Source organism: Penicillium cataractarum (assembly GCF_028827025.1).
Source record: "Penicillium cataractarum strain IBT 29864 chromosome Unknown utg000007l, whole genome shotgun sequence".
Lineage (NCBI taxonomy): Eukaryota > Fungi > Ascomycota > Eurotiomycetes > Eurotiales > Aspergillaceae > Penicillium > Penicillium cataractarum.
Window position 1 is genome coordinate 1946668 of NW_026622743.1, and position 13999 is coordinate 1960666.

General features: G+C 52.7%; 5 protein-coding genes across 5 annotated transcripts; 3 read left to right on the plus strand and 2 right to left on the minus strand.

The window, feature by feature from the left end:
• Positions 1 to 819: 819 nt before the first annotated feature.
• Positions 820 to 3901, minus strand: N7496_008341 (coatomer subunit beta'; the record flags this gene model as incomplete). Its single annotated transcript, XM_056701260.1, has 8 exons — positions 820 to 1497; positions 1561 to 2082; positions 2135 to 2902; positions 2968 to 3465; positions 3520 to 3551; positions 3618 to 3662; positions 3731 to 3784; positions 3859 to 3901. The coding sequence occupies 8 exons, from the start codon at positions 3899 to 3901 to the stop codon at positions 820 to 822; spliced, it is 2640 nt and encodes an 879-aa protein (XP_056553323.1).
• A 705-nt stretch (positions 3902 to 4606) lies between these two features.
• N7496_008342 (complex I NDUFA5 subunit family protein) lies at positions 4607 to 5446 on the minus strand (the record flags this gene model as incomplete). The annotated part of the gene is given in 4 exon segments (XM_056701261.1): positions 4607 to 4670; positions 4732 to 4836; positions 4900 to 5201; positions 5213 to 5446. The coding sequence occupies 4 exon segments, from the start codon at positions 5444 to 5446 to the stop codon at positions 4607 to 4609; spliced, it is 705 nt and encodes a 234-aa protein (XP_056553324.1).
• A 471-nt stretch (positions 5447 to 5917) lies between these two features.
• N7496_008343 (putative disulfide isomerase) lies at positions 5918 to 8305 on the plus strand (the record flags this gene model as incomplete). The annotated part of the gene is made up of 4 exons (XM_056701262.1): positions 5918 to 6141; positions 6208 to 6289; positions 6348 to 7892; positions 7946 to 8305. The coding sequence occupies 4 exons, from the start codon at positions 5918 to 5920 to the stop codon at positions 8303 to 8305; spliced, it is 2211 nt and encodes a 736-aa protein (XP_056553325.1).
• A 356-nt stretch (positions 8306 to 8661) lies between these two features.
• On the plus strand, positions 8662 to 9633 carry N7496_008344 (cytochrome b-c1 complex subunit 10; the record flags this gene model as incomplete). The annotated part of the gene is made up of 5 exons (XM_056701263.1): positions 8662 to 8721; positions 8929 to 8990; positions 9281 to 9334; positions 9417 to 9564; positions 9625 to 9633. The coding sequence occupies 5 exons, from the start codon at positions 8662 to 8664 to the stop codon at positions 9631 to 9633; spliced, it is 333 nt and encodes a 110-aa protein (XP_056553326.1).
• A 1265-nt stretch (positions 9634 to 10898) lies between these two features.
• Positions 10899 to 12705, plus strand: N7496_008345 (amino acid permease; the record flags this gene model as incomplete). Its single annotated transcript, XM_056701264.1, has 3 exons — positions 10899 to 11139; positions 11195 to 11306; positions 11376 to 12705. 3 exons carry the CDS (start codon positions 10899 to 10901, stop codon positions 12703 to 12705), a joined length of 1683 nt encoding a protein of 560 aa, XP_056553327.1.
• Positions 12706 to 13999: the final 1294 nt, after the last annotated feature.

Genomic DNA, 13999 nt, shown 5'->3' on the forward strand with positions numbered 1-13999 from the left:
CGGGGGTTTGCCAGTTCCCGAGGCTGCAATGTTTCTTCATCTGTCCTTCTCCTTGTCTCTCCAGTTCCCCCCAAATCTCACCACCTCTGAGCGCTTGATTTGTTTCTCATCATTCCCATCTCAGCGTTCGCCAACCCTATCAACACAGGCAGGTTCCTTTGCACCCTTGTTTTTCGTTTGATGTACTCAAGCGGTCATTACCTGTCTAGTCGTATCCGTTTCTCTGTGTATCCGGTCCAGTTTTCGGGTGCGAGATGTTCGCACTCTCCATATCCTTTGGCAGAGTCTGGACGGACAATGCCAAGTCAAGTTTCCACTGGAATCCAGATCAGTAAAGCGTAGTATATGGATTACAGATTGTCGTACACAGTGTCTGGAATGGGCATCGACCTCCCCATACTCACACAGACGTACTTTCCCTGGCATCTAATAGCATCAGGCTTGGCCTGCGACAAACATAAGAATTACACTTTGAAATAGCTCCAAGGCAAGAGACTTCATCATTTGTATCTATCATTCAATCTCCGGCAAAACCCGCCAAGAATTGAAACCTGTCACAGCGGGATTACAGCAATAAGAAAAGCCAAAAAATGGAACATGAAGAAGAAAGGTGAAAAAAAATAAAGAGAACGAACAAGAGATGTCGGACACACGTTAAGACGCCGCTCGCAATTCAAAATCTGGACATTCAAGTCCCCCAACTTGATCAGGTTGGGAAACTGAAACAAAAATAATAATAAAAGACAAATGCTCTATTCAACGCATCCGCGAGCCGTTAAACTGCCTTTGAATACAAACCGATTCCCTTCAATTCCCTTTTTACTCCTCTTCCTCAGCTTCAGCCTCGGCTTCGGGTTCGTCCTCAGCTTCGGCTTCCTCCGCGGGGGCACCGTTCGTAGCGGTCTCCTTCTCGTCGTCACCGTTGATATCGATCAGGGACTCGGAGGAAGGGGGCTCGGGGACGACACCCTCCTTCTCGAGGCGGATGTACTCATCCCACTCGGGGAACAGGTCGTCATCAGTGGAGATGATATCGGGGGCACCGGGTGGGACACCGACGAGGCGAGCGACCTTGGTCTTGCCCGATGTCTCAAGGGAGGCCTTCCACTGCACGACGAGTTCGGGGGCACGAGAGGGCTTGTAGGTCTGAGCGAAGAGAACGGACTCGGCGAGGCGGTTGGTCTTAATGAGCAGGTCAATGCAGCCATCCACGTCACCCAGGGACCAGAGTGTGGAGAAGGCAACGTTGTGCAGACCAGAGTCGGAGGCTTGAACGGCCAAAGCGCGGAGGCCCTCCCGGTTGTTGGAGGCAGTGTGCAGCAACAACAGGGAACCCACATCCTTGGCCTGGGTGAAGCATTCCTGGGCCAGAGCGAGATTCCAGCTGGCCAGGGCGGCGTCACCGATAGCCTTCCACTTGTGCTCAACGTTGGCGAGGCGAGCAATCTCGAGAGCTGTCTCGAGATCATTGAGAGACAGAGCCAAGTCAAATCGGTGCTATGATTGAGCCAAAGTTAGCGAGTTCGTGCCAAACATTGATCACGCAAGAGCTGCACTTACCTCTGGGTCGGTTGCTACTTCAAGAGCCTGCTCCTTGTACCCTTGTCCCTCAAGGAAGCGGGCGATCTTGTTCATCTGGTCCTCAGGAACATCCTGAAGCACCTCGGCAGCGGCTTCAGTCTCATTCCGAAGAATGAGTGTCTCGTACTGAAGAACAGCGAGGGACAGGGCGAAAGAAACAACGTTGACATCCTTATCGGACAGGTAGATCCGGCCATCACGGGGCAGATAGCCGAGGACATACATGGGCTGGTCGAAGTGGGAGATGGTGTAGGTCTGATCACCAACAAGGTAGTTGAGGCGGTTGGTAGAGTTGGTGTAGATGAAGCAGTCGCCAACCCACTCTCCAGTGCGGACGGTCTCGTTGACGGTAGCGACAAGCTCCATGGCCGCCTCGACACCATCTTCATCGGCCTCTCCATTGTTCAATCCCTCAATGTAGGCCTCGCGGGAGTAGCGGAGAACGTAAAAGGCATCCTCGCAAGCAAGCGTCACCAACTCTCCAGACTCGGACCAGTGGACCTGTAGATAGAGATTAGTTAACAGATGTCGAGTTCGGCGCGAGTAAACTTACGGATTTGGGATCAGCCTCAATGCGGCGGACTAGGTTACCAGACTCCCAATCGAACAGGCCAATGCCACCTTGTCCCTTAACACCGAGCAACACACCATCGCTAAGTCCCTCGGCTTGGAATCCGACATCAAGACCTCCAGGCTGTTCCTTGAAGTTCTTGAAGATCTTGACACTCGTTGCCGACTCACGAATAGCGTAATCATTGCTGTTGTCCTTGGAGCCCCAGGCAAAGTCAAGAGCGGAACCGAAGGCCTTATTACGCCACGCGAGAGCAGTATAGATAATGTACTCTCCATCACCGCAGACGGAAACAAATCGGCCGTTAGGGTTGTGTGAGAGGGTCTGGGGGTAGACCTCGCACTGTCCAAGATCCTTTGTTGGGAGCGAAATAGGCTCTCCGTCCTTCACGCTGGCGTCGCCCTTGATCATGGTAGACACAACCTCGCTATGCCTGGCGTAGATAACCTTGCCTGATCCATCCATTGAGACGGCAGGCTCCTCACGACCCATCTTCACAACCACTGCACCATCATCAAAACCCATGGCAATTCCTTGCCGGCCCTGCTGGTAGGAGACACACCATGCACGCTCCAGGCCATAGCTGAGTGACTGCTCCAGGCGGTAGGTGTTGGCGTGCCAGATCTTGATAGTGCCATCTTCGGAACCGGAGATAATGACGGGAAGCTCAGGGTGGTAGCAAGCGAAAGAAACATTGCTGGTGTGGCCTTCTAGGGTTGCAATGAGGGCCTTGGTGGTGTAATCCCAGACCTAACGGTATTGATGTCAGTACGATGAGCCTTTGGACGAAGCCCTCGACCCGACTTCTTGCTTACCTTCACAGTCTTGTCATCCGAGGTGGTCAGGAGATACGGCTTGTCCGAGCCCGGGTAGTAATCAACGTGGTTGACTCCTTTCGTCTCATGAGCCTCCAGTGTATAGTTGGCGTGAGGGGAACCGAGGTTCCAGATCTTGACAGTTCGATCCAAGCAGGCCGTGGCAAAAGTATTGGTATCCTTGGGGTTGATGGCCATTCCCATCACATAGTGGCTGTGACCCTCAAAGACCTGAACACACTTCCAACCCTTCTCCCAGTCCCACAATCGCACCGTCATGTCATCACTTGCGGTCAAAACGTAGGGCTGGGTGGGGTGAACGGCAATCGAACGAATGTAGTCCGGGTGCGCTTCGAAGGATGTGATCTTTTCGGAGGTGTTGTAGTTGTAGACACGGAGCTGGAAGTCATCTGAACCGCAGACAATCCAGTTCTTCCGCGCAATGAATCGACCGGCACGGACAGGGACATCGGTGAGCTCGAATGTTTTGATGATGGACTATAAAAGCTTGGTGTTAGCTATGCCAGCATCGGAGCTATGAAGAAGGCCTACCTGTGACTCGTATGACCAAATGTAGACATGACCTGTTGCAGGAGATTAGCACCACTAGCACATCGGAGGTCCCTCGGAGTCTATCTCCCTAGACATACCGCTGTAAAGAGTAGTCAAGATCCACGGCTCCGTAGGGTGGAAATCTGTAATGCGAGATATAATTAGGTCTGCCTCATTCAATGCCTTGCGCACGAGAAAGTCGTGAGCTTACCGATTCCCTTTACCCGCTCCGAGCGGGCAAAGAGCTGCCTCTGTAAGACACCGACTCGTCAGCGATCTACTCAATTTCACAAAGCTGCATCTGGAATGCCATCGCATCTTCCACCAGAAAGCAAAAACCACCGCAATGTCTGTGTTCGCGTACCTTGACGTCGAGCCGCATGGTGTGTGGGGGACGAGACGAGTGTTTGTGTGGCGCGGTGTTGGGCCTAGGAGAGCGAGGGGCGATTCCACGAGCCGCTCAGATAGCCCGAGTAGTGAGCGGCAGACGGGCCTCGAATTCGAAGAAGAATATTTCGAAAATCACAAAGATTTCTCGTCTGGAGGAGAGCTGGGGGTCATTCAGGGACAATGTATGTGTCCACAAGGGATTCCCGCCGCCACTCACCGCCTTCCGGGCGATGCGACGCTCCCGCATAGGCTGTTGACAACTTTGATGAACACGAATATGATGAGCAGCAAACGACTAGGAGGGTCAATGGCAGTGAATCTAAGTTGGGTACAATGTACAATCAATTTTAACTGATTAAATGGGAATTTCTCTTCAATTGTGAATATGACTACACTAGCAAAGGCGACCTTGAAGGGCACACTAATGCCGCATTAGCCACTGGCATCCATTACATACTTCGCCGGGTCGGCTCCAGAATACACCCAAGTCCAGCTACATACCTATTTCCAAATCCCAAGGTGTTTCGCAAAATATGTCAGTACGTGAATAGCACTAGCAGTGCTACTGGACCTCTTTGCTAAGCATCAAGAAGCCTCGAGAATAAAAGAAGTTGGAACATGAGAAATAAGTGTATTGGAACAACCTGCCCTCTAATAAGTACAGAAACGGGCCTCAAGCCCTTTTTCATAAATCGCTTCAGTTTCCGCGCTCAAAGTAAGTCCACTGGCCAGGGACGGGCTTCTCCTCCAGCTCCTCCCACCTGTATAATTTGTAAGTATACTAAAATCAAAATGTGGAGTGATTGTCTTGTTGGCACTTACACCTTAGCCTTGTACAGCTCATCAGTCAGCTTGAGCTCGGCCTCAGCAACCTGAATGATCTCCTCGATGAGACCGGCGCCGATCTTCTGCTCAATCTGGGAGACCCTAGATATCAATGTTAGTTTGCGAATGGGTAGCTCTTCACCTGGGATTAACCAGTCTACTTACTGCTCAGCCTCGAGAGCGGGCTCGTTCTCCCAGGACATGTGAGTCTCATAGTGATCAGCCTCCACCTTATCGGCGGTGGAGCTGGACTCCTCGAGAATCTTCTGCCACTCGGCGGCCTCTTGCGGGGTCCGAGGACCCTCGGTCGAGCTGGTCAGGCCCTCGCCGTCCCACTCCTCACCACGAGCGTTGTCACTGCCATCGGGTTGCTGTGAGCCAACGTATGCGAATGTGCCGTCAGAGCGCTGGAGTTGGGCAAATCGCTCGGGCTCCGCGCCAACGGTCTTCTTCACGCGCTCCAACCACTGCTCGAAACCGGGGGCTTCTGAGACTCAACGATCTGGAGACGGTGGCGAGTCAAGGCTTCGACGGACTGGCGGTAGGCGGAGGACTCGGGGAAGTTGGACAGCTTCTGGAGAGTGGTGGTGTAGAGGTAGATCAGAGTCGGACGGGGGCTCGGGTGGGTGGTGAGGCCAGTCAATCCGGTGGGAGCAAAGGGCTCCAGATACCGGGGCTTGACATTGGCCAAAAGCCGAAGTGTAGACCGCATTATGGCGTGAGGTAGAGGGGGAATTGATTTTGGCTGCGCAAGTTGGGGCCCAGGGTGATGATGATGGAAAGGGAAGTCGAAGTCGGCCCGGAGCGGATAAACTTGAGATCCCTCCTCCATGGCCAGGCCTGGCAGGGGGAGCCACCTTTTCCTCCCTAATCTACACACACGCGCGCGCGCAAACTTCTTATTTCTTTCGGACGCTGTGTTGTCTAATCTTGTTCTTCTCAGGGCTCGGGGATTGTCCTTCCCTGTTTCTCTTGTTTCTTTTTTGGCTGGTTGATCAGCATTCAACTCACGCCAGTTTTCGCCCCCCGTCCGATGTGCCACCTGTGACATTTCCGCGATCCTCCCTTTTTCGACCAACGTCCCTCGTTTTCAACTCTTCTCCAGAGCCTCTGCCCTGGGGCTCACCTACACTTTCTCTTGGTTTTGCTTTTGGAGGTTTAGACCTCTTTTCCTTTGGTCACAATGAAGGTTTCCTGGTTGGGGTGGTCCCTCCTTTCACTGGTGACCGTGCCTACATTAGCCGCGCCCTCGGAGTCGGAGACAAAGGTTGGCAATCGACTGGAAAAACGGCGGAATAGCCGTGGTGTCGATGCCGAGGAACCCTCGATCTTTAATGGACTCGACGTCCCACCGTTGCTCCAGTTGACGCCCGATAACTACGAGGAGTATCTCAAAGATGGAACTTGGTCAGTGTCTTTTGTTTCTTCAAAACATTATCAATTCCTATTTTCGACCATACTGATTGTCTACAGGCTCGTGAAGCACTACTCACCATCATGCGCCCACTGCAGAAAAGCTGCGCCTGCCTATCAGACCACATACGAGTACTACTATGTACGGGACCAGCGAGAAGGGTATCAAGAAGGGCCTCACAGCTAACATACATTTATAGACTTCTAATCCCCTTTCTCCATCATCCGCCAAATCCCCCGACCCGAAGTCTCTCAACGGTTTCACCAGCTACTACAACTTCCATTTCGCCTCCATGAACTGTCTGGCCCACGGAGACTTGTGCGAGAAACTTGGTATCGGCGCTTACCCCATCTTTGCATTCTACGAGGAGGGTGTTCAAAAGGACAAGCATGTTGGCGCCAAATCGGTCGCGGACCTGAGCAAGCTTATCGAGGAGAGGCTCGAGGCGATCAAACCTGGTTCTCGTCCCCCACAGGGCATTAAATTGCCCGAGGTTGGCGCATCTGGCGTCGACTCATCTGCTGAACCCGACTCCCCCGTTGCCAAGGACAAGGACCCCCAGGCTGGTGCTCTGGCTGGCGAGAAGCACAACGACCTGGTTGCTCAAAAGTCCACGGACGCGGCCGATGCGACGGAGAGCGACAAGCCCGGTAGTGCTATCACTGTCAAGACGAAGCACAATGGACCTCCCCCTAACCCGCAGGGCCTTTCCGTTCCTCTTACTGCCGAGAGCTTCCAGAAGCTTGTGACTACGACTCGGGATCCGTGGTTCATCAAGTTCTACGCTCCCTGGTGTGGACACTGCCAAGCCATGGCCCCTAACTGGAAGGAGATGGCGAAGGAGATGAAGGACACTTTGAACATCGGTGAAGTGAACTGTGAAGTCGAGACTCGCCTCTGTGCGGACGCTCGAGTTGACGCATACCCCACTATCTACTTCTTCCGTGGCGGTCAGAGAGTTGAGTACACCGGTCTCCGCGGCCTGGGTGACCTACTCTCCTACACTAAGAAGGCTGTCGGTACCGGTTCTGAGATTGAAGACGTCGATGCGGCCACTTTCAAGGAGCTGGAAGAGACCGAGGAGGTTCTTTTCTTGTATTTCTATGACATTGCGACCACCTCGGAGGACTTCCGTGCTATGGAGCGCCTGACTCTCAGCCTCGTGGGCCACGCTCGCATCGTTAAGACTAGCAGCGCTGCTCTCGCCGAGCGATTCAAGATCTCTACTTGGCCCCGTCTTCTGGTCGTCCGTGATGGCCGACCCAACTACTACAATGCCCTAGCTCCCAAAGATATGCGCGACTTCCGCCAAATGCTCTCCTGGATGCAGACTGTCTGGCTGCCCATCGTCCCCGAGCTCACGGCTTCCAACGCTCGAGAGATCATGGATGGCAAGTTCGTCGTGCTTGGTATTCTCAGCCGCCGCCGCTCCGACGACTTCAAGCAATCCAAGCGCGAATTGAAGGAAGCTGCTTTCGAGTGGATGGACAAGCAGATTCAACTCTTCCGACTTGAGCGCTCGGAACTTCGTGATGCTAAGCAGCTACGTATCGAGGAGGCCGATGACCGCAATGATCAGCGCGCGCTGCGGGCTGCGAAGAATATGCGCATCACCATCCGTGAGGACGAGAAGAAGCCCGTCGCATTTGCCTGGGTGGATGGCGACTTCTGGGAGCGTTGGCTGCGTACCACCTACGGTATTGATGTGGAACAAGGTGATCGTGTGATCATCAACGACGAAGACGTAAGTTTCACCTTATTCCATCTTGGATATTAATATAAACTAACTCCTGGCAGAACCGTCGTTACTGGGATACTGCTTCTAGCGGAGCTTCTATCATGGCCTCGCGTACCTCCATCCTCGAAACCATCCCTCTCGTCGTCGCATCCCCGCCTAAATTGTCCCCCAAGTCCACTATCGGCACCTTGGAGACTTTCTTCTTCTTCACCCGCTCTTTCCTCAGCAGCCACCCTATTCTTTTCTTCGTCTTCCTAGGTATCACCGTGGCTGTCGTTACCGTCATCGGGCGTGGCCGTCTCCTGCGTCGTGTCACCCGTGGAGGTATCATTGGCAACGCCAATGGCAGCGGTGGCTTCTTCCACCTGGACGGCAAGGAGGGATTCCTGAACGGAGGCTCGACCGGCAAGGTCGATTAATGAGACGCATGTACAGTTCTGGTGTTTGGATGCGTGATTATAATTTCTTCATCTGTATTTGATTGATTCCAGGCTGCCTTTTCTTTTTTTTCCCTGTGGTTTGTTTCCTGCTCCATACGGTTCTCCCATGAATCTTTTGCATGTCGACTTGGAGTGTTGAAGCACATATTTCCTAGTCTTGTTCTATTCCTTCCTAGCTTAAATCCACGAAATTCTAGAAGATGATTTAGTCTATCTATATAGATGTAGTCAAGAGTGGGTTCTCCCTCCCACAACATAACGAGCCAATTATGTGGCCTCCAATTGGTTACGGCCCCGGAAATCACGTGATGTTCACCCGGTTTTCGTCGACCACGATGTGCAGCTCCGGTCCTTTCCTCGAGCAATTGTCCCACCTGCCCACATTAACAACAATGGTATGTCTGGTCTTGTCGTTTGAATCTGAAAGCATCTGCAATTGTGTCTCCGCCATCCGTTCGAGGTCCGGGTTAGGGGTCGTGTTGGGGCATCGCGCCATGCAATGACCCTGATATGACCCTCCGAGAGTCCTCGGGATGAGTGCGGATACCGTAGCAGACCCTACAAAGTGTATCAATGCTAACTGTGCTTCTTTAATTCAACAGGTCTTCACTCCTACTCTCCGCCGCGCCGCGGCCCAGGCCTCCACCTCCGCCTTTGCGCCCAAGTGAGATCACCCCAGAATCCCAGTACTCGGCTATAGCATGACCCTTCGATGTGGTTCGCAAATATTGGATCTGCATCGGCTCGTATATACTCTTCAGTGGAATGGGCGAGCTGGCTGTCCTATTTTGCGATTCCATGGCAACTACGGTTGTACCTAGCTTAGTCTTTGGCCTCCGGTGGCATCATGGATAACCCCCGGTGTCAATGATCTTGCGTGTTCGACTTCATATGGACGATGAATAGCTGCAACTATATACTTGGATCACCAGACTAACATGCATTCCGCTGCAGGTACACCATCCCCCGCCGTGTTGCTGGCTTCACCATCCCCGCCGCCGTCCAGGCGTAAGTCTTCTATATTTCCTTAAGCTAGGCTTCATCAGGAGCCTTGGCATTGTCATCTCTGTGTACTGACAATTGATGTTAGTGGTACTCTCGCTGCCAGCTTCGGTGTCTTCGCCGGTACCGCTGCCCTCTTCATGCTCGGCGAGGTCCCCCGTGTCCGCCGCGACATCCTCCAGCAGATTCCCGGTCTGGACACCTACTACGACCGCCGCATTGCCCCTGAGGACAACGTAAGTCCCGCTTGGATCGATATCTCTTGCATCTGGCACCGTGCTAACTCGTATTTTTAGCCCTTCTAAATGATCTGCGGTCTTACCTGGAGCGTCCTTGCTAGCAATTTCGATAATGGCAATGCATAGGGTGGTTTCGGGGCTGTGTGTAGAATAGGTGGTGAAGAGAGTCTTGTTTTTAATAGCACATAGAGGCAGCCGTTCCCAAAACCAAGCTGTGGTGATTTTCATTTGTCCTTTGATCGGGCAGCATAGGGTTGGCCATCTTTTACAGATACACCTCGGCTGTCCCTTCCCCACACGTAATGTCCCTACAGAAACTTAAAAGTAGAACACGTTAGAGAGAGTACGGAGTAGTATGTCTGATATGGCTTGACAAAGTGACCTGGTCGGGGCACTTTGCCTACTTGGGCAGGTCTACCCTCCATTGCAGATAAGCCTTTTTGTTGGATGTCACCACTCTAGTCATGTCATCCGCCTGCTTATCTTCTCTTCTACTATCACCCGATAAGACTGGCCACTAAAACATACTCCAGACAAATCAACGGCGCCTCTTTCCAGTTCACGCATGAACCTGCCCTGATGGGTTTGGAACTCTCGCCAAGTTCAACAGGGGTAGCACGGATCCCAGCGGACTGCTCGAATCGAATCGCGTCCGTTCTCTCCCTCGTCGAATCACAAGACTCGAGTGCGGAGAAAGTCCCAAATGCCGCTGATCAACTCGACGGTCTGGTACGGAACAACATGAGCAAAGCGCAATTCACTCAATTTCATATGACTGAAACCGGTCTATCGCATGGGGATTAATCAATGAATCAATCAATCAATGATAGTCTCCCCGTTATCAGCCGCGGCTGGGCTCATATTGCGGAGAAAATCATGGCGAAATGCCCCCCTTTAGATCGAAAGCGCTGCGCTACAATTGGATCCCCTCCCCCTTGTCCCACCCCCTCTTGCATCCCAAGACACTTCTAGTGCCATTCCGCCAGTCCCACGGGATCAGATACGGAAACTACTGGATAGGCTCCAGATTCCCTTTAGATCCCTGATGGCGTTTCTAATCGTCATGGGCTCCCGGGGATAAGTTCGTGCAGAGATAACCACTTGCCGAAGGGCATTGGCCTCCCCCTCGCTTTATGAGCTGATAGACCCCGAACTCGTTTAAAAATGTGACGTCTCCCTCGCAGATGGGCTAGCTCTGGACATATACAACAACGGCCATTATTGTTGAATGGTCCTCTGATTGGGATTCATTGCTGGTTACTATAGCCAGTGTCTTTCCTCTATTATTTTTAAATACTGTCCCCCATTTGGCGAATGATACGACCACCGATATGGAGACTAAATCTTCCAAGCGTCATGTATATGCCGATGCCAGCCATGCACCCGTCACGTCTGTCCTCGCCGATGGCGACGTGCCATATGTTGACCATGATATGGATGCAGATGAGCAGGTGATCGTGGCCCTAGGTTACAAGCAGGAGTTTAAGCGTGAATTCTCTCTGTGGACGACGTTCTGTGTCAGTTTTGCTGTTCTCGGCCTGTTGCCATCGTTCGCGAGTACATTGTATTATGGTGAGTTCCCATTACAACCGTGTTGTTTATAACACTTCCACTAATTGGATTCAAGGAATGGGCTATGCGGGAACCGCAGGCATGGTCTGGGGATGGATCGTTGCTATGGTGTTTATCCAATGTGTTGCAATGTCAATGGCGGAGCTCTGTTCAGCCATGCCCACGAGGTAAAATTCCCTCCACCAAGTGCAATCAGGTTCATGGATCCAGGCTAATATCTCGTTTCTCGCTTCTAGTGGCGGTCTCTATTACGCGGCAGCAGTCCTCGCACCTCCCGGATACGGACCTCTCGCCGCCTGGTTGACTGGATGGTCCAACTGGATTGGACAGATCACGGCAGCGCCATCAGTAAACTATGCACTGTCTGCGATGATTCTAGCCGCCGTGTCTATCAGCAACCCGGACTATGTCCCAACGACATGGCAGACCTTCCTCCTGACCACGCTGATCATGATCATTCACGCGGCGATCAGCAGTATGCCCACGAAGCGCGTAGCCCAATTCAACTCCTGGGGCTCAACCTTCAACATCATCGCGCTCATCGCCACCCTCATCGTCATCCCAGCCGCAACTAAGAACGAGCCCAAGTTCACCCCGTCAAAGGAAGTCTGGGGCACTATCACCAACCAGACCGACTTCCCCAGCGGTGTCGCCGTACTCATGACCTTTGTCGGCGTCATCTGGACCATGTCCGGCTACGACTCGCCCTTCCACCTGAGCGAGGAATGCTCCAACGCCAACATCGCCTCCCCGCGCGCGATCGTCCTCACATCCGGTGTCGGCGGCGTAATGGGCTGGTTCCTCCAGCTCGTAGTAGCCTACACGGTCGTGGACATTAGCGCCGTCATCGACTCCGACCTAGGCCAACCCTGGGCATCATATTTACTACAGGTCCTCCCCCAAAGAGCAGCCCTGGGTATCCTCGGTCTAACCATCGTCTGCGGCTTCTCCATGGGCCAGGGCTGCATGGTCGCCGCGTCGCGGGTGACATACGCCTACGCACGAGACGACTGCTTCCCGCTCTCGCGCATCTGGAAACAAGTCAACCCCTACACGCAAACCCCCGTTAACGCGGTGATTCTCAACGCCGTGCTGGGAATACTAATGTGTCTGCTCATCCTGGCTGGCAGCGTCGCTATCGGCGCGTTATTCTCCATCGGCGCTATTGCGCAATTCGTTGCGTTCGCGATCCCCATTTTCATTCGTGTCTTTTTCGTGGGCCATCGTTTCCGCAAGGGACCCTGGCATTTGGGTCCGTTTGGGCCGTATATTGGCGGGTTAGGCGTTGCGTTTGTTGTCCTCATGGTGCCGATTTTGTGTCTGCCCAGTGTTACCAAGGGGGATTTGACGCCCGATCTGATGAATTGGACTTGTTTGGTGTATGGTGCGCCGATGCTGGCCGTGCTTATTTGGTGGGCGGTTGATGCGCGCAAGTGGTTCACTGGGCCCAAGGTTAACGTTGAGCATTCTATTCATCCGGTTGTCAGTGAGGGTATGGAGCCTGATGAGCATGCGGAGACGGAGGTTACAACGACGTCGGCAAAATCTGCCGAAGATAAGTTGTAGGGAGTCTGGTCTGTATACTCTGGGCCTTTGTGTGGAGTTTGGAGAGTTCCTTCGATGGATGATAGTTCTACAATGTCTTTTTAACTGGTACTGTGTACCCTATTTAATGATGCTGCTGTATATGAGGAGCAATGGATATATCACAATCACAATAACCATAATGGTCTAATTCAAGAATTCAACCGTACGTACAGTCTTCTTGCCAAGTCTCGGAGATTCCTGGGACTTTTGTCCCGTATAGACCTTCCGTTTTCGGAAATGTCCACTGCTAGAAGTACCTAATGGGTAGAAACCCACCGTATAAGCTGCAACCGTGGAGATCACAAGAATCTGGGGATCAACTGGGCCCCTCCGGGCTAGAGGCTGAGAACATTCGATCATTCTGGATCTAGACCCAGTGCCCCATCTCGTCGCATATTTGGGTTGGCGATGTGGCTCCCGGGATGGAGTTGTGGGCTTGCTCCACTAGCCCCAGGTGCTTAAATCCTCTTGGTATGTGAGTAAGCGAGGGGTAGAATGTGAGAAATCAGGGCGATGCAAAAATATAGTTGAGTGTAGGTTCTGATGTACGCGAGAATGGAATCGTCGTGTGAATTGGTGCAATCCGCATGCGGAACCCTAGGTATGTACACCCTGCTGCCTCTACGATATATATCTACCCAAGAGGTATTTATCGAGCATGTTATGGCAAACGAATATATTTCAGGCCCCCGACAACGTCAATTAAAGTTAAGACCGAAGGAAAGCCCCGAACCTCCAAGGAAAAAAAAAAAATTCCCATCGAACCCACCTACACAGGTCTCGGGCATAGGTGACCACCTCCAGAGGTACCAGGTACCTAAGCACCCCCCTATAAATAGGCCCGAAAAGCACCGAAATGAGACACTTTAAATAAACACAGGGGGGCAAGACACCCCCTAAAGGTAGAGACAATGGACCCTCTAGCCAAAAATATTTCTCTCTCTTCCAATTTACGCCTTACTACCACCACCGAGATACATACTCTCCCGTACCTGCGACGCTGGGACCTGATCTCCGGACAAATCCTGCGAATCGATCCACCGGTCCCCCTGGTCCCCACCAGCGGTGTGGTGGGCACTGGACATGGATGCAACGGAGAAATAAGTTCGATGGAACACAGAGATATGCTTAATCTAACTCCAGATGCAGAGAGGCGGGGGGGCCGCTGGGCCTCTGCCCACTGCCCAGGTGGTGGACATGGATGCATCCACAACCCGTCCTGTCCATTCCCATCCGCTGGGCGTTGGCCCCCTCCTGGCCCCCCCTGTCCCCT